At 40.7% G+C, this 21148-nt stretch overlaps 1 protein-coding gene across 1 annotated transcript in view; it reads right to left on the bottom strand.

Moving 5' to 3' along the window:
- Positions 1–21148, bottom strand: part of LOC141752673 (protein NLRC3-like) — a 782294-nt gene that overhangs the window by 149360 nt on the left and 611786 nt on the right. The window contains exons 36-37 of the mRNA XM_074610793.1: positions 20873–21046; positions 14400–14573 (exon numbers count right to left, since the gene is read on the bottom strand). Of these exons, the coding sequence (XP_074466894.1) occupies positions 14400–14573; positions 20873–21046 (348 nt within the window). The remainder of the gene's footprint in view (positions 1–14399; positions 14574–20872; positions 21047–21148) is intronic.

The following is a 21148-nucleotide window of genomic DNA, read 5'->3' as shown; positions in this document are numbered from 1 at the left end:
CCTTTACTGGCTCTAAATACAGAATATCACAGATCACATGGTTCAGATCATATCTGCCTGTTTTACACTCTTTGACCACCAGGTGGTTTCGTGCACATGAAGCCTCCAGAAATGAAATGAACCCTTTAACGAACCAATTTGCTGGAAAACTTCAACTGAGACGGGAACTTTAACGGTGAAGCCGCTGAGCTGAGAACTTCTTCATCACTTTGACTTCAGGCGGAAGAGGAGAACAGTAGCATTCACACACCACATGTTTCACCATATGCTGCACACAGTTTTGGGAAAAAAAATGATCCAAAAATTATTAGAAAAATATGTGAAAAATATCCTAATATTGTTCTAAAAATCTGGGAAAATGTCTGAAAAGATATGTGAAAAAAATCCAAGAAATGTGTAAAATATCCGAAATATCGTGTGAAAAATATGAAATATGTGAAAACTAAACATCTATTTGTAAAGGGAATTTTCTACAAGCTAAAAGCATGAAAAAACATTCAGAAATATGTGAAAAATATCCGAAAAATGTCTGAAGATTATTAGTGAAAAATATCCTCAAAACTTACAAAAATTATTAGTAAAATATGTGAAAAATATCCGTTTTTTTTTTTTAAATATGTAAAACATATCCGAAAAAAAATCCAAAAATTATAATTAAAATATGTGAAATAAATATTGAAAAATATCCAAAAATTGTTCGAAAAATCAGAGAAGATGTCTGAAACTAAACACACGACAAAGCTGTGGAAAGGAAACCAGTAGCGACGGTGTGAGTCGGCCAATGCAACCGGTTGTTCTGTTTTATAAAGCAACTGCTTTATTTCTTAAGACACAACATGACATTTATCTGGAAGATGCTTTTGTCCAAAAACGACATACAATTTAAGTCAATTTAAAGTTTCAGTAGGCAACAATATTTTTGGCATCATTGGGAAAAAAATCCCATAATAACCTTTCAGCATATTTTGATTCAAGTGTTCTGAGAGAAAACTAGACTTCTGCTCCTCCTCATGGCTCTGTTTTCAGACTTTAGTAAATCTAGCTCATGACGGGAGACTCAACTTGATCACTACAAGATGATTCTGAGAACATGTGAGGAGAGAAATAGACATTACAGAAACAGAATATTAATTCATATGTGAAAATATGATTTGTGGCTTCTGGACGCCGACAGTAACGTTAATATTACCGTTGCTTAGCAGCGGCGTTCTCACCACTTAACCACTTGAACGCCACGCACACATGGTGTACACGACTTCCCGTGTTGTAAACACGAGCTCACCAGTTTCACCTGAAGGCACCATCTGTTCCAGATAAGAGAACAAAGTCTTGTCGTTGCCTTTAAAAGGTCTTTGTCCACACTGTTAATTACAGTTGTTGCATTAGAACAACTGTCACAGACAAGAAGCTCCTATCTGTGTTTCAGTTGCGGTCTCGTTTAATAACAGCATCTGTCTGTTCTAGTTCATGTTTGCAGACACGATCTCTTAATGGAATAGTTTCACTGCTCAACATCCATCCAATGAGTCCAACTTTGGTTCCATCACAGTGTGAAATGAAATCTTTATTGTAGGCACAAGTTACAGAAGGTCTACTGACGAATGAAATGACCAAACAACCAAAAACCCAGCAGGGAAAAAGGAGCACGTTATTATCACGTTAACTAATTAAAACTTAATTAATAACTTCAGAAAATTATCAATAAGAAGGCAGTCCCAAAACATATAGGAATGTCAGGAGCTCTCTATCGCAGGTCTTCATCACTAACAACACATCGGAAGTTATCCCAAGTAAATGATTATAAAATGTTGAAACCAAACAAGAGCTTGAAAATGAATTCACTTTTCCTCCAAACTTCAGTGAATCACCTTCAGAGTGAAAGTCCACGCAGGCTTCCACGACGGGATTTATCATTTAAAGATAACAATAAGTGATGTGAGTCTCTGAAACAGCCAGATATTATAGAGAGTCATCATCACACTCCAGCTTCTTGCTTTTGCTTCAGCTTAAGTTCAGCTCTTTGAAAACCCACGGATCCACCTCACGGAGAGCAGCGATCAGAACTGAGCTGGCTTCAGTTCCCTTTAGTCGCACCGTGTCGATCAGGTCTTGTGCTTTATCTGCCCTGCTTTTTGCTTTTCTGATTGACTCCATTTCCCTATCGTTTATAACGCGACGCTGAAAGAGTTCATCCAGAAGCATGTTCAGACTAGGATCAGACATTCTGTCCGTAAACTCTTTTCGAACCATCCGCAGTTTCTCCTCTGGTGTGACGATGTACTCTGATGAGACGCGGTCCTCTGCTGGGATGCTGTCCTCTGGTGGGACGCGGTCCTCTGGTGGGACGTTCCTCTGACGGATTTCCATTGTTAGATCTGGGAGATAACCAGGGAAAAAACCAACAATGACTTTTAAAGAGCAATTCAACTGAAATGAAACGTCATGTTTCTGTACAGCAACATGTCTGCTCTGTAAATCAGTTGTTCTGTGTTCAAAATCAGAAACCAAAAGGGAGACACTCATATTTTATATGTTTTGGTTTCATGATTCTTCTCTGTGGTGAGTGCATGTTCTCCCCGTGTCGTCTTTGTTTTGGCCGACAAGTCGCACTCGAACACACCACAAAGACGGCAGCCGGCGGTCAGTTAGCTCGTACGTTCTGCTCCTGGTGAGAGGAAATAACTCTCCACACCAGCAGGCGGCGGTAGTCTGTATCCATCACTCAGAAAGGGAAACAGGAGGAGCGAGGACGGAGGATATACAAGCCGTTGTTATGATACGTACATGAAACAAAGCGGACCATTTTCACACTGCTCTCACTCACCACTTAGCTTCATTCCAGATGTTCATGTCGCTGTGAGAATATGGTACCGTCGGGTATCCACATGTTGACGTTGGTAGAGTAGTGTAACGTAATGTGTTCGTAGCGAATGAGAAATAATCCTGATCTCAAAACTGATCAAAATAATAAAAGGTAATCTTTACCTGTCAGACACACTTCACGTCTCCAGACGTGGTCTGTCCTCTCTTGAGCCTTGACCATCAAAGTCACTTTCTCTGGGATCGTAGTCAGGAAAACCTCAAATGTGGGATGGTAATTTGGTCCATAATTTGAACGAAATGGTGCACGCTGAAAACCAGAAGCATCATTTTCAGTCTGGTTAAAATGTTTATCTGGTACTTTCTTAATTGTGAATCTATTTTCAACATGCAGCCAAAATTATATTGATGATAATTCTGCGACTTGACTCACATCAGGTTGTATTGTGAAGCTCCCAGGTTCACAGTGGAGACTGTAACTTTGACCAAAGTTGAGACGACAGTCGGCAGAGATCTTGATGTTCTTAGCATCTTCTTGTTGGGCCTTAACCTTCAAAAACAGAACATTTTTAATATGCCGTTTATGCTCATATTGTCAAATACACTTAAAAACATCAAATGTTGACCAAAGTGCCTCACAGAGCGATGAGAATCAGAATCAAATAAAACACAGAAATAATTAAGAGGATGCAAGTAAATTAATAAAATGTTGTCACGTTGGTGAAGATGTTTTTCTTAATTTGCTTGTAAAACACAATTAAATTTAGTCTCTTTGCTTGTGTTCTATAAAAGTTGCAGTTTGTTGAGCTCTCATGGCCACCGTACCTTTAGACCACTGTTTACTATTTACACCACCTGGTGGAAGGATCACAAATGACAATGGCAGACAGAAAGGCAGCTCCGAGAGCAAAACACAGAAGAAGGAAAAACTAAAAACAAAAGCACAATCTGAAGATTTACAGTTCACATTGATTTAGATTCCTACCACAGCATGAGGTTCATAAATAAAAGAAGCAATGTGTGACTGACAGGAATCATCTTTGTGGAAATAGCTGAGTTCTGGCTGATGATCAGCACATATGACAGATGGATTTACCTCGGTTACATCGACGTTGCTGTTCAGCAGAAAGACATCGAGTACTTGATGTCTTCTGGTGGGCGGTCGGAGGAACAGCAGAACTTGTCCCTTTATCGGCCCTATGAAAAATATAAATATGAAATTGCAAAAAAATATTTTGTCCCTAAAAACATAAATAATCGTGATCTCAAAATTGATCACAAAAAATCATGATTATCATTTCGGCCCTAAATCCACTAGTGGATAATGTTCAATTAACAGAGAAATAATGTGGGGGAAATGATGTGGATTGTACATTACATGTAGCCTAAATAAAGAATGTTATGAGCTATACATATATACACACGCTGTCTATTTCATTCAGTTACATCACTGGGGTCTAAACTGTGCAGGAGGATGAAGCCTTTACCTTTCAGACACACTTCATATTTCCAGATGTCCGTCCCCTCTTGATCCCGGACCATCAAAGTCACTTTCTCTGGGATCGTAGTCATTAAAACATCAAATGTGGGATGGTAATTTGGTCCATAATTTGAACGAAATGGTGCACGCTGAAAACCAGAAGTATCACGTCATTTTCAGTCTGGTTAAAATGTTTATCTGGTACTTTCTTAATTGTGAATCTATTTTCAACATGCGGCCAAAATTATATTGATGATAATTCTGCGACTTGACTCACACCAGGTTGTATTGTGAAGCCCTCAGGTTCACAGTGGACACTGTAACTTTGACCAAAGTTGAGAAGACAGTCGGCAGAGATTGGGATGTACGCAGCACCTTCTTGTCGGGCCTTAACCTTCAGAAACAGAACATTTTTAACATACCGTTTATGCTCATATTGTCAAATACACTTAAAAACAACAAATGTTGACCAAAGTGCCTCACAGAGCGATGAGAATCAGAATGAAATAAAACACAGAAATAATTAAGAGGATGCAAGTAAATTAATAAAAGTGTAGAATAAATAATTCTGGATTAAAATCCCCAAAACATGACAGCATCCAATAAATAAATAAAAACAGTGTGTGACCAGTCTTCAAGGTGACTACTGACAGACTAAAGAAAAGAGACGGGTCTTAAGACAGGTTTGAAGTTATCAACGTAGGAGGAAGATGTAATGGTGAGGGGGAAACTGTTCCTCCATTCAGGACCAACAACCTAAAGAGCCCAATCAGCCCGGGATTCTAACTGGGAGCGTGGAGTCAGCAGATCTGAGGGGTCTGGAGGTGGAATAGGGGACCTGGTTTCAGTCCATACAGAGCTTTAAAAAGAAATCAAAGTATCTTAAAATCAACTCTGTCCTTCACTGGTAACCAGTGAATAGAAGCCAACACACCAGTGCAGGGAGATATGGTCTCTCTTCCTGCTGCCAGTAATGAGTCATTTTAAACCAGACAGGCTGTCTGGCTGGAAGAAATAAAAGCATGAACTATGATCCTTTTCAGACAGGAAGGATTTGAATTTTGTGAGATCTTTTGTTGATCAGATTTTAAACCTGAATCAAAGATAACAAAGATGAACCCAGATTTCTTGGGTGGGAATTGACATTCGATGACAGAGGCCCAAGAGGGTTGATTGTTGTGTCTGCAGGGCCAAAGATAAGGACCTCAGTTTTATTCTGGTTTAGTTGCAGGAATCTTTTTGCCACGGAGCATTTTGCATCCTTAATGCACTTCACAAGGGAGTAAGAACGGCACGGGTCACCAGGGCTGCAGTCCAAAAGTCAAAAAATGACGTCCTGACGTCTTTTCCTGACCACTTCTCCTTGACCTCGATGGAAACGTCATGTGATCAAGGAAAGATGAGAAGGAGAATTCAGAAGGACTTAGGAAAAGACAACCATGGTGTTCAGAGAATCTGACTGCTCTTTCACTTTAGGCTCCGTCATTATGATGCGACGGCGGCGAATGTTAATGACGCAGGTCTGCTGTGATGGAACTACGTAGTGTGGACCCGGCATCAATCAGTTCTAACAAAGGCTGATCTGTCTTGGGGGGTAAGAGGACAACCACTGAAGAGCATGTCCCTCTTATCCAACACCACTGATGCGACAAGTGTGTCGCAGCCGTGTGCATCACTTTTTACTGTCCCCTGGAAACAGTTTCCCTCGTCGTCTGTGCTTCTTGCAGCAGCTTTCTGTATTTGGTTGTTTCCCTATTTACAGGATTTGTTGTCAAATTGGTGAAGATGTTTTCTTAATTTGCTTGTAAAACACAATTAAATTTAGTCTCTTTGCTTGTGTTCTATAAAAGTTGCAGTTTGTTGAGCTCTCATGGCCACCGTACCTTTAGACCGCTGTTTACTATTTACACCACCTGGTGGAAGGATCATGAATGACAATGGCAGACAGAAAGGCAGCTCCGAGAGCAAAACACAGAAGAAGGAAAAACTAAAAACAAAAGCACAATCTGAAGATTTACAGTTCACATTGATTTAGATTCCTACCACAGCATGAGGTTCATAAATAAAAGAAGCAATGTGTGACTGACAGGAATCATCTTTGTGGAAATAGCTGAGTTCTGGCTGATGATCAGCACATATGACAGATGGCTTTACCTCGGTTACATCGACGTTGTTGGTCAGCAGTAAGACATTGAGTACTTGTTGTGTTCTGGTATGCTGTCGGAGGAACACCAGAACTTGGCCCTTTATCGGCCATATGAGATTCTGAATCCTAAGAATCGGATCCCAGATCAGGCCAAAGGCAGAGAGGTGAGAGATCTTCACAACCACATGAGTGTCTGTAATCTCCAGCGGCTCCAAGATGCTCATTCCATCATCAGAGATGTGAGCGACAGACAACAGGCCGTCACAGAGCAATGCTGTGAAAGCAAAGAGCTGTTCAACTTTTGTTTTAATGCTAACAGGTTCATCTACCCAATTAATTTCTTACCACTTGCCGCAATCTATTGCCTCTAACCTTGGAGCATCCCGAGGATGTGCCACTTCACCTCTATTCTTTACCTCCTATTTTTGAATTCATTATTATTTTACTGTTCCACGTGTGATCTGTGTGGATGTGTGCATTTAGCGTTGTGCATAAAATCCATTACATTTACATTTATATATATATATATATATATATATATATATATGTATTCACACGTCACCTAATGCAGCTAATCTCAACAAAGTTCACATTAATAAACATTTTTGCAATTTTACTGATTACTTTTGAACAATGTCTTCACCTTCCTTTGTGTCACAGTGTTGGAGGTGGAGCTGACTGAGAGCAGCATCCTCAGAACACTTGATGTTGAACAGCGGCCCTGCAGCCATTTTGCCAGCTGATTGGAGGAAGCTCTCATCCCATTGGACGGTCCTGTACTGTAGCTCCGCCTCCTGAGCCATGTCAAACACCAGTCCAGTCAAAGCACACTGGAACACACCTGGACCAGGACACCTGAAGCTGTAGGACAAAGAGGGCCAAACTGATATAACCAGCATTTACTGGCCTGTTAGTCTCTCTCTTTTAGTCGAGGCCTCAGCAAGGAAACGAGGTTGGTTGGGATATGACATGCTTTCTTTAAAGTTGGTGGGACATATCACCACCATCCACATCTTTATCTGTGCTTATAAACTGGAGCCAAACAGCTGCATGTTGAAATCTAATTTCTGATGTTGAGGTTGAACCACGGCCTGCTCCTGGGCAGGATGCTAGCGCAGAGTTCGTTAGTTTGCTGCCACCTCAACCCAAACCTGTTGAAGGAAAAACAGAATCCTTTTTAAGAGGCAAAGCCTGTTTTAAAAAGAACGTTATCACTTATGTATCATCAGGGTTGCATCTGTTGACCTTGACAGATAAGACTTAACACCCTTCAGGGTTGGTGATATGTTAAAATCAATATCACCACATTAACAAGGCAAAAGTGAGCATGGCTCACATACCCCCCCGCTCACTGCTTGACCCCTACTAAAGAAGGACCAAAGGTTTCGCCCTTTTGGAAAATGTTGTACACCCTGGACTTCTAACCCTCAAAAGGCACAACTAGACCACACTGTCAACCATCACACCAAATTTGAAGTTCATAAGTTAAATAGTTTCCGAGTTCTGCTCTGAAAATGAAAGTGTAACGGACGGAAGGACGGACACGCGGAGCGCTATATAACCCCGACTACGTTGTCGCGGTGGTATAATAAAGACAATATTACAATATCGGTATGTATGTCCATATATCAAGCATATGCAAATTCACATATAAACTAGTCAAAATAATCTTGAATGCAAACTGAGCCTAAACACAAATTATTACTATATATTAGGGCTGTCAATCCATTCAGATATTTAATTATGATTAATCGCATGATTGTCAATGACTAATCGCAAATTAATCACACATTTTGAATCTGTTCAAAATGTCCCTTAAAGGGAGATATGTCAAGTATTTAATACTCTTATCAACATGGGAGTGGACAAATACGCTGCTTTATGCAAATGTATTTTCATTCACATATCTGGAGGTCAGAGGTCAAGGGATCCCTTTGAAAATGGACATGACAGTTTTTCCTCTCCAAAATGTAGCTTAAGTTTGGAGCGTTATTTAACCTCCTTCATGACGAGCTAGTCTGACATGGTTGGTACTGATGGATTCATCAGGTTTTAGAGTTTCATATGAGCCCACTACAACCTCTGAAAGATCGATTGCATTAATGCGCTAAAGAAATTAGTGGCGTTAAAACGGTTTTGCGGTAACTTCGACAGCCCTACTATATATTATTCTTTCTTTATGGGGATTTTTAGTTCTCTATATCTATAGAATATGATATGCCTTTGGGCTGAAACTATTCAGATATACCAACTTGCTGTTCAATGTGCCTTACATTAGATTATGTTCTATATACAGCAAGGCCTCGTCTATTACAGGGTTCCTACACATTTTACATTTCAAAGACTTCCAGACCACTCCGTAGATTTTTCAGCGGCGCTCTATTGGTGTTGTTCATTCCTTATTAAACTCTCATCATTTGGAACCTTCCACTTAGTGAAGGATTCAGTGGGAGGAAGACTTGGGGACACAGTTTCCTGATGAAGTTTAGAAGAAGGCTTCAGATAGGGTACATTCCTCTTTAATCTCCTGACGACATACAATTATCCAGGTCAAAGGTTTCACACCGTCTCCACTGGTCTAAAGTAAAGCTGGCCAAGTCCATGTCTGGTGTGGATCCTGTGTGTGACCGATGCAGGCTAGCACCAGCCACCCTGTCACACTGAGTTGGTTTTGTCCAAAACTAAATATAGTTTCTGGCAATCAATATTACACACTCTGGGTCCAGAGTTTATACGATTACCTGTATGGAGATCCAGCTGTCTGCTCAGGTGAGAAGGATGTTGGAGCCTGGAATCAAAAAAGGAAGAGAATTAGTTATTTTAATAGAAATACCAACTTGTCTTAGTGTTTAATAAAGTGATGAAATACTAGAGCCACACTGTCAATACTCAACTCAAGCACCCTGTATGAGTCAGAGAGGAAATGACTTCAATGGAGTGACAGTGTGAGGTGTGTTAGAGAAAACTACACAGAAGGACAACTACACCAAGAACATGGCTCTCAATAATCACCATGTATTTAGCTCCTGATTTACTAACACACCAGATCCAGTACCAGCACCAGTGCCAGCACCAGTACTAGCACCAGTACCAGTACCAGCACCAGCACCAGTACCAGCTCCAACACCAGCACCAGCACCAGTACCAGCACCAGTATCAGTACCAGCACCAGTACCAGCACCAGCACCAGTACCAGTACCAGCACCAGTACCAGTACCAGCACCAGTACCAGTACCAGCACTAGTGCCAGCACCAGTACTAGCACCAGTACCAGTACCAGTACCAGCACCAGTACCAGCACCAGTACCAGTACCAGTACCAGCACCAGTACCAGTACCAGCACTAGTGCCAGCACCAGTACTAGCACCAGTACCAGTACCAGTACCAGCACCAGTACCAGCACCAGTCAGTACCAGTACCAGCACCAGTACCAGCTCCAACACCAGCACCAGTATCAGCACCAGTACCAGCTCCAACACCAGCACCAGTACCAGTAACAGCACCAGCACCAGCACCAGCACCAGCACCAGCACCAGCACCAATACCAGCTCCAGCACCATTACCAGCACTAGTACCAGTACCACCTCCAACACCAGCACCAGCTCCAACACCAGTACCAGCACCAACTCCAGCACCAGCTCCAGCTCCAGTAATAGTACCAGTACCAGCACCAGCACCAGTACCAGTACCAGTACCAGTACCAGTACCAGCACCAGCTCCAGTACCAGCACCAGCACCAGCTCCAGTACCAGCACCAGCACCAGCACCAGGACTGATCGTGGTACTGCCAGTGACGAGAGCTCAGAGGCCCAGTTTAGTAAATAAATGATAGTTCAGTGATCTTCACTCCACACTATTAACTTCTGCAGGTGAATGCAGTCTAAGTCATTAAATGAATGTCTGCCTGCAGGTGTAATACACTACAGTTCTTCAGCGGGAGATCCTTGATAAATGTCCAAGTAAAGTCCTCCATGGTTCATACTGGAGGATTTCACACCGTACAACTGCTCCTTTCTCACCTTTTCCTCGTCCTCAGGTAGCTTTATTCCCTCATTCAGTTTGACATCTGAGTCACCTGAAAGTGAAAGAGAAAAAATGAATATTGTTCAAATAGACGTGATCTTAACATCTGGAACAAAGATGGAACTGAGTAACAGCTTTGTTGTACAATGAGGACATTCTCATTTTAAGATCAGATGTGAATGTACAATAGTTTGATGAATGGGGGAAGTTGTTTCAATACTCACATTCTTTGTGTCTGGCAGCTCTGTAGACCTTCTTGCCGATCCTGTAGAGATCAACACAGACAGAAAAGTTATAGAACAAGTTTAAAATAATTGTCCGTTCTTTGAGTTAGCATCAATCTATCAGAATGAAATGCTTCTCATCATATCTGCACCATGAAGACTACAACTGACTGCTGACAATCATGTTCTGGTCCTACATTAAAGGAAAGAACTAGTCATTAGTCTAGATCCAACACACATCAAAAGAAAACACAACTAACTACACTTTTCACTCGACTGTAAATTCACACGTCTGTAACAACATTGCTGACTGACTGTAAAATGTTGCTTTGCATTATCAGCTGGCTTTTTATTGTTTGTGGAAGAATGAAAGAATGCAGAGAAGAAAAGAAACATAGGATGTGGGGGGGTGGCAGTAGCTCAGTCTGACGGCTCTGGAACCGGAGGGTCACCGGTTCCTGTCGGGGGGCCCCGGACCCCCAAACTGCTCCCCGGGCGCTGTATAGTAGCTGCCCACTGCCCCTAATACTAGGATGGGTAGATGCAGAAGGTAACTTCACTGGGTGCTGTGCTGTGTTCAATGTACTGTGTGACAATATCAATTACACATTTACACATGAAAAAGAGGAGAAACTGCACTCAGTGGGAGAAATCCCTGATTTCTTGTGCCAGGTGAAGCTTCCTCTGCAGTGACGGTTCTCACCCAACAGAGCAGGAACCCAAGGCTCGGTTCCCAGTAGAGATACCTTGAATCCCAGTAGAAGGACCTCTGGTAATTTGGCTGTGAGGGTTCTCATCCTTGTTGCTGCACTAGCAACTCTTAAGCTTTGTTTGTACTGACGTGAGACGCCGTGGCGAGGGCCTGCGTAGATGGCGAGCACGCTACGAGCATACACAGAGGCGTTTATGCTCAGAGCGTTGTTCGCTGCAGTATGCTCCGAAACGCCATGAGGCGTACAAACAAGATATCAAGTGGATCAGCAAGAAGTCAACGAGTGGTACCGGAGAGGAGAGTAGGTTGCCTGGCAACAGTAGTAAACACCGACGTACGTACCGCCAAACATTACATCTGTGTACTGTAATTATTACTGTGACCTCCTGACCTCTTAGTCTAATGACTTCCTGTCTCTCGGTGCTTCCCCTCGGGTCGCCGCTCTTTACATCAGACCTTTTTATCTTTAACAAAACCATCTCTCAGATTCTTTCACAGCCTGCAGCAGAAAACCTCTTTTTACCCAGAGTGAGGAATATTTCTTTATTATAATATTTAATGACATGTGACTGTCCCTGTGGTCATGTGACTGTCTCTGTGGTCATGTGACCGTCCCCGTGGTCATGTGACTGTCTCTGTAGTCATGTGACTGTCTCTGTAGTCATGTGACTGTCTCTGTGGTCATGTGACCGTCCCCGTGGTCATGTGACTGTCTCTGTGATCATGTGACTGTCTCTGTGGTCATGTGACCGTCCCCGTGGTCATGTGACTGTCTCTGTAGTCATGTGACTGTCTCTGTGGTCATGTGACCGTCCCCGTGGTCATGTGACTGTCTCTGTAGTCATGTGACTGTCTCTGTGGTCATGTGACTGTCTCTGTAGTCATGTGACTGTCTCTGTAGTCATGTGGCTGTCTCTGTGGTCATGTGACTGTCTCTGCGGTCATGTGACTGTCCCCGTGGTCATGTGACTGTCTCTGCGGTCTCTCAGTGAACAGTTGTAGAGATGTCTTTACAGGTGAAGCTGCTCGGCCAGTCTTCCCTCGAAGGCGTCCATGTTGAAATGAAAGACGGCGCACGCAGTCGGCGCGTGGTTACAAAATCCACAACTAGCGGAGCCTTCCCACACCACGCAAAAGAAAAAAGCTAAGCGGTCCTACGACAGTTCTGATCAACTCGGTAAGTCAACCCAGGGTTTCTCAGTCTGGCTGTGAGCGCGTTCACATAGAAGGGGCGGGGTTTGTAGCACATGACCAATCAGAGACACGGACCAGTCTACGGTCTAAAGAGCGGCACACTTTACAAACGCATACTAGACAAGTTAAACACATAATCCAGACTAGAATTAACACAGTTTAAACTGCCAAATGCAGGAAGGACGCATACGAGATGACGACTAAATCCACAGTCTTGTTGTGTGTAAAATGACCTGTAAAGTTGATCTTAAACTAATCGGAGCCTTCAGCAGTCTGAGTTAGATGTGTTAGGGCTGGGTGACTTGGACAAAATCAAATATCACAATATTTTTTTGTGTAAATGACCAATAATAGAACAGCTAGAACAATCTGGTAAATTCAGAAAAAGACATCACTTTACTGTAATTTAGCCTTTAAAACCAGGAAGAGACAACACTTATGCCATATCACGATATTACTAGGGCTGTCAATCCATTAAAATATTTAATCACGATTAATTTCAAATTAATCTCACATGTTTTATCTGTTCTAAATGAACCTTAAAGGGAGATTAGTCCAGTATTTAATCCTCTTATCAACATGGGAGTGGACAAATATGCTGCTTTATGTAAATGTATGTATATATTTATTATTGTAAATCAATGAACAACACAGATCAATGACAGATATTGATCCAGAAACCCTCACAGGTACTGCATTTAGCATAAAACAATATGCTCCAATCATAACATGGCAAACTGCAGCCCAACAGGCAACAACAGCTGTCAGTGTGTCAGTGTGCTGACTTGACTATGACTTGCCCCAAACTGCATGTGATTATCATAAAGTGGGCATGTCTGTAAAGGGGAGACTCGTGGGTACCCATAGAACCCATTTACATTCACTGATCTGGAGGTCAGAGGTCAAGGGACCCCTTTGAACATGGACATGACAGTTTGGAGCGTTATTTAACCTCTTCATGACCAGCTAGTATGACCTGGTTGGTACTGATGGATTCATCAGGTTTACTAGTTTACTATGATACCAGTATCTTCACTCTAGCTTTAAAACTGAGCTGCTACAACCTAAAAATCACAAGTTGCGTTAATGCGTTAAGGTAATTAGTGGCGTTAAAATGAACTTGCTTTAACGGGTTATTATTGCGTTAACTTTGACAGCTTGACTAAATATGGAGTCTTTTTGGACAAGGAGATCAAACAGAGCGTTTCAGACAGAGGGTGTAAAGAGGTGCTGCAGCACAGCCGGGAGAAGAAAAGTAAAGTGATTTTTGAACATTAAAGCATGTTAACATGTTCTAGTAGAAACCTAAAATAAAAGTATGAAGCTGAACATCAGCCTGATAGGTCCTCTTTAAAGGTCCCACATGTTCATACACAGACTGAACAGTAAAACGTCAGCTGTGATTACTGGACTTCAGCAGAGGTTCTGGTCTGTATAAAGACCACATGGTTACTAAATGTAACCATGGTTCTATGATGTTCTATCTCTCAATGAGAGAACACACACTTTCTGATCAGAGTTGATGGTACGACAGTTTGATGGATGAGGACCACTGTCTCTATACATGATGTGATGCTGTCAGCTGTAATCCAGCTTTATTTCCTGGAGACATGAACACAACAACAACATCTTCTTCACATCAACTCTAACACATGGTCACAACAAGCTTCTGGCTGATCTGATTGGCTGACTGTTCTCTCTCTCTGTGTGTCACCGTTCTCCTCTCACATCTTAACGGAGGAAACACATCACAACAATACTGCTGAAACCAGCATGGACCGCCTCCAACCCTCTACTGACCTCAGAGTCTCCAGTCTACAGTGTGGACTCTTCACAAGATCAGACAGCAGCTTCACATCTGAATCCTTCAGGTTGTTGTCACTCAGCTCCAGCTCTCTCAGATGGGAGGGGTTGGACTTCAGAGCTGAGGCCAGAGGAGCACAGCTGATCTTTGACAACCTGTAGTTCTCCAATCTGAATAAAGAATAAATGATGTAAGTTTAGAAGACAACGTTCCTGCTTGAAATCATTCAATGTTTAATAATGTGTTCAGAGCTGAAGAAGGTTTAGAACGTAGAAGTTTAGAAAATGTAAACTCCAAACACCTGAAGCCAACAGGATGCAGGTTAAAAACTGTCAAATACAAACAGTGAAACAGAGCTCTCATTAATATTAATGACAACGTGCTGCTACTTCAATAAAGACGTAGTGACTTCACCTCTTAAACTCTGACAGCTCCACCAGTGGATCCATCGATACAAACTCATGTTGAGCAGCCAAACACAAATAAGAACCACAGAAACTGATTCAAGATTCAACTCAACATCTCAAAGTTTATAAAGATGTCAAAGATGTCAGGATGGATTTTGGGGAAATGTGAACAAAAGATATTGAAGATAAGACATCTACAATATATATATTTGAGGAATAGTGGAGTCATAAAATCAAAGCATCTTCAGTTTAAACTCTTCAGTCAGTATAAGCATCATATAGCTTCATAACATTTATAGAAAAAACAAATACTGAATATATTTATTATTGTCTGATAGCTGAAATAGAGATTATTTATTACAGTATCTGCACTAATAGTTCAGCATCAGAATATAAATCTGTTAGCAGAACATTTAGTCTTCATCCTCAATGCATCATCATCCATCAGGTCAGCTTACAGTAGAAACAGTCTCTTACTTTGACCCTGAGGGTCCAGGTTCAATAATGAAGAGTGGAGGATTCCCTTTAAACTGATCACTCTTCATAGTCAGACAGCCAGAGACTAGAGACTCTGCTCTGTCCTCCTCTTCCTCCTCACAGTCAATCATCTTCTGATCTGAAGTCAGCCTGAGAGGATAAAGAGGAACACTGAGTGTGAGCATGTAAAGGAAACAAGTTAGTACAAGAGAACATGAACACACACACACACACACACACACACACACACACACACACACACACACACTATACAGTATAATAAAGCAGCCAGCGCTCCACCTGGTCACTTCTCTTTACCTCTCTGCTGAGAAGGAGAATTCAGAAGGAGTTAGGAAAAGACAACAGAGGTGTTAGGAGAATCAGACTGCTCTTTCACTGTAAACTCCGTCATTATGATGCGACGGCGGTGGATGTTAGTGACGTCAGTCTGCTGTGGTGAAACTACAATGTTGTGAAGATGGACTACAAAAGGCGCATCTTCTCCCCGTGCGTTATTAAACAGGTCTTTCAGTGACAGACTCGTTCACCTGCGGTGTGTGAAAGAGAGATACTGCTGCTGGAACACTATCAACAGATCATAAAGATCATCTGACCTAACGTGGAAGAATATCACTTCATTACCAAGGTTGGAATAGAAATAAACAGGAATATATGATAACTATTGAGTTAATTGTTGGAGTTATGGAGAAGGGGTAGGACCATATACTGTACAGGAACAGGAAGAAGAAAACACTAACAACAAAAAGCCATTTAAATAAAAACGTCTGCCAAATAGTCAGTGGTCATGTCTGTTATGTTTTGTGAACAGTGTTTTCCACTTCTATCTTAATGTTTGATTGAAACTTATAATGAAGTGTAACCGAGCGGTCTTTAATGTGCGGTTATACTTATTGATTATGTGAAATAAGGACACGATGAGACGGAGGCTTGAACTTGCTGGCGTCTTTACTCGTTCCCATCTTCAGACTCCCCTTCTAGTCCCAGTAGCATCACATTATACACATTACACTTCCTCTTTCCCTTCACAATAAAAGCTCAGCACTCCCTTGTATTTGCTAACAGGAAGGAAGTCCAACCTGAGGTGTTTCACAAACAGTCCTCTCCATAATAAAGGTTACATACCTCCCCTCCTCCAAAGAGAAACGTCCCCAGGCACAGGGTAAGTGCGATAAACCCATGTGGACACACTCATATCAACCTGCCAGCATAACAACAAAACCATTTCAACAGTGGACAATTTCCATGTACCCCTTACATAACTGCACAATCTCAACAAGGTATGTCTCACTATGTTCACACACCAGAGAACTGATCCACGTAGCCCTTAGACAGACCATGTTACCTTCTTGTCCCCCATACACATCTGCACATCCCCAACCAGTATGTCTCACTGTATTCGTACACCAGAGGTAGCTGATCCACATAGCACTTAGACATACATACGGTTGCATTCATATTCCCTATACACATTCACGTTTCCCGTACATATAATAGCACCATGTGTTCAAGGGTTGTATCCGTCCAGAGCCCCGCAAGTCGAGGGTTGATGTAGTTATGCTCTTTGTCCACAGGAGGGCAGTGTGATTATGATTTTAATTATAATGATTGTGACTAACTACAGCTGTTTAGGGTTAGGGTTAACAGTAGATCTCATCATTTCTTATCTTTATTTTATTGTTTATATTTTATTATTTATATTTTATTATTTATATTTAGCTTTATCTGATTTTTATTAATTTATTATTATTATTATTATTATTATTATTATTATTATTATCATTATTTTATTGATTATATTTTTTGTACTTATTTAATTTAATTTGCACTTTCACATTTTGTGTTGTGTGGAGTCCCTTAAGTCTAGAACTTTACCACTTCTAAATTTAATTAATTTATTATATTTTATTGTTTATTATTATTATTATTATTATTATTATTATTAATAGTAGTAGTAGTAGTAGTATAATACTACTTGTTATTTTTTATTATTATTGTTTATAATTATTCCCACAAGCTATAACGATCATTGTATCAGGATAAATAAAGTAGCTTCTTATCTTATCTTATTTCTTAACTGAGGGTATTTGCTAGAATTGTTTAAATGATTTTATCTTATTTTATGTATATTTTTGTTTCTGGATTATTATTGACTTTTATTCTTTGTTTTTACAGTAGAGCCGTCTGTAACTCTGGTTGAAAGGTCTATAAAGAACATCACTCTGTCATCTGCATAATGAGGGCCAGAACTTTTCATACTTTAGGTTGATTTTGATGCTAATACTTCTGTACTTTTACTGGAAAGCAGGACTTGTAGTATTTCTGCACTGTAGTATTAGTACTCTGACTGTGTATTAGAGTATGAAGTGAACAGCAGATGATCAGACTGTGACTTTAAGACTTTCACCTCAGTATCTGAGGGTCAATATTTGACTGTAATAAAAATGATAAAAGACGTGATTGTCGTTTTATTTCAGTCTGAATGCTTCGCTGACAGCATTATGAATCGATTTAGTCTGACTTCACAGTCATTTAACTTAAACGTTCTTCTTCTACTGCAGCCACCTTCTAACAATACATCCGATTATTCTCTTGTCGTAATATAAGTAATATTTAAATTATGTAAATCTCATTTAAATTCCTGGTCTCAAAGAGACATCTCTATCATAGGCCGAATTCTTCTTACAGAAATGGAGTGCATTTCCCGATTCATCTACCCAGCTTACTCCTTATCACTTCCCAAAAATGCAATAAAAGCCATAAACCAAGCTAATTTCAGTTATATCTGGAAAAGGAAAACACACTATATTAAGAAAGGCACTATGGTTAAAGAATATGAGGAAGGTGGACTTAAGGCTATTGATATTGAATACATTAATGAGACTATTAAGATCATTTCTAAAACATGAAAAAAGGTTTTGGTTTCATATGCCCAGTGAAATTTTTACTAAACTAGGAGGCATCGGCTTCCTTCTTAGATACGACTATGACTTCACAAAACTCCCCGTCAAATGATCCTTGTTTCATCAACAGGTTTTACTTTATTGGAAAATGATATACAAACATAATTATAGTCCCCATAAAACCCCAATACGGAATTGCCGGAATGTATTACTTAAAAATAAATCCATATTTGTACAAAATTGGTTAGAAAAAGGAAAATGATCTGTGATGCATTTATTGGACAATACAGGAAACATTCTACCATTTGAGGACTTTTGTTCTAAACTCAGCCTCGTTGACAGAGGTCAGTATAACAATGTTGTCAAAGCAATCCCTCAAGCTGTAATTGTGATGGCATATAATTTATCTCAAGATAATGTAAACCCCAATCTCCCTTCACTTTTGGTGAATGGTCACAAACTCATTAACTTAAAACTACCTAACGTCACCTTTACTAAAGACTTATATCCGTTCTCTTCAAAACAGAAATTCAATTCTAAAACGTTTCTCTAAAAAAGATGCTGAGAGTCTAAGATCGAAATTCTTTAAATGTCCTATTGCACCAAAAGTGAAGGAGGTTCACTTTAAGGTTCTCAGTGAAATATATATAATATCCCCCTCTGCTGAGTTCTTAAGAAACCGTTTTGGTTTTGATCACAATAACTGCTGGTTCTGTGATGAACACATTGAAACTACAGAACATTTATTTTATGAATGTATTTTTGCTAATGCTCTCTGGGATGATTTGCATTTTTGGTTGTCCACTAAATTAGTATTTTCTTCTAATCTAACAAAGGAAAATGTTATATTTGGTACAATTGTGAAAGATCCCGTACATGAATGACCTGGCAATCAATAATCCATAATCATTCTTTTTATACATAAAAATAGATTCCTGAAATCAAGACCAAATTTCTATGTTTTCCATCAGGAGCTGTGTCTTTACTTTTCATCTCTGAAACATATGAAGAAAAAGATGCTATGAAGCTTTCAATGTTAGTTGAGGACCTGAACCTTACAGAGAACCCCTAAAGCACTATTATCACTATTATCACTATTATCACTATTATCACTATTATCACTATTATCACTATTCCCTTATTTTTACTCTTATTCTCTGTATGCCTAGAACTAATCTGCAGAGGCACTTTGGGTTCAGAATATATGAATGAATAAAGACAAAGTGAAACCCAGGTCCAGGTGGAGGAGGTGGTGGAGTGTGGAGCAGAAGGAGTGGAGGAGTCTCAGTGTGTCTGCAGAGACTGTGCAGAAGGACAGATACACTGATGATACTCTGTCAGGTCCAGAGGAACACACAGTGATGATGGTGGTTAGAGATCACTACCACATCTCCCATCTGATGAGAGAAGAAGAAGACAACAGAAGTCATCAATCAGTGTTTACAGAGACTCCCTTCATCAGCTGTCAGTCAGCATCCAGTATAAAGAGCAGAGGGACTTCAGTCTGTGCAGCGTAGCCAGCTTCCTTTCAGCTCTCATGTTAACGTATTGGAGTGAACACACTGAGCTCAGAGCTCACAGACCAGAGGCCTGTACTACGAAGCCAGTCCAACACACCCAGGGTATCTTCTCCTTATCTGGTTTAACTAACCCCTCAACCAAGATCCCGCTAAGCGGTCCTACGACAGTTCTGATCAACTCGGTAAGTCTCGTGGGTACCCATAGAACCCATTTACATTCACTGATCTGGAGGTCAGAGGTCAAGGGACCCCTTTGAACATGGACATGACAGTTTGGAGCGTTATTTAACCTCCTTCATGACCAGCTAGTCTGACATGGTTGGTACTGATGGATTCATCAGGTTCTGTAGTTTCAGATTATACCAGTATCTTCACTCTAGCTTTAAAACTGAGCTGCTACAACCTAAAAATCACAAGTTGCGTTAATGCGTTAAGGTAATTAGTGGCGTTAAAACAAACTTGCGTTAACGGGTTATTATTGCGTTAACTCTGACAGCTCGACTAAATATGGAGTCTTTTTGGACAAGGAGATCAAACAGAGCGTTTCAGACAGAGGGTGTAAAGAGGTGCTGCAGCACAGCCGGTAGAAGAAAAGTAAAGTGATTTTTGAACATTAAAGCATGTTAACATGTTCTAGTAGAAACCTAAAATACAAGTATGAAGCTGAACATCAGCCTGATAGGTCCTCTTTAAAGGTCCCACATGTTCATACACAGACTGAACAGTAAAACGTCAGCTGTGATTACTGGACTTCAGCAGAGGTTCTGGTCTGTATAAAGACCACATGGTTACTAAATGTAACCATGGTTCTATGATGGTTCTATCTCTCAATGAGAGAACACATACTTTCTGATCAGAGTTGATGGTACGACAGTTTGATGGATGAGGACCACTGTCTCTATACATGATGTGATGCTGTCAGCTGTAATCCAGCTTTATTTCCTGGAGACATGAACACAACAACAACATCTTCTTCACATCAACTCTAACACATGATCACAACAAGCTTCTGGCTGATCTGATTGGCTGACTGTTCTCTCTCTCTCTGTGTGTGTCACCGTTCTCCTCTCACAGCTTAACGGAGGAAACACATCACAACAATACTGCTGAAACCAGCATGGACCGACTCCGACCCTCTACTGACCTCAGAGTGTCCAGTCTACAGTGTGGACTCTTCACCAGATCAGACAGAAGCTTCACATCTGAATCCTCCAGGTTGTTGTATCTCAGATCCAGCTCTCTCAGATGGGAGGGGTTGGACTTCAGAGCTGAGGCCAGAGAAGCACAGCTGATCTCTGACAAACTGCAGTATCTCAATCTGAATAAAGAATAAATGATGAAGATAAAAATCACTTTATAATCCATGTCATGTCAACACACATCAATACCAAGCTGCTGATCTCTCTAAAATCAAATTCCA

Source organism: Sebastes fasciatus, chromosome 16, assembly GCF_043250625.1.
Source record: "Sebastes fasciatus isolate fSebFas1 chromosome 16, fSebFas1.pri, whole genome shotgun sequence".
NCBI classification, from domain to species: domain Eukaryota; kingdom Metazoa; phylum Chordata; class Actinopteri; order Perciformes; family Sebastidae; genus Sebastes; species Sebastes fasciatus.
This window is presented reverse-complemented; position numbering and strand designations above follow the sequence as displayed.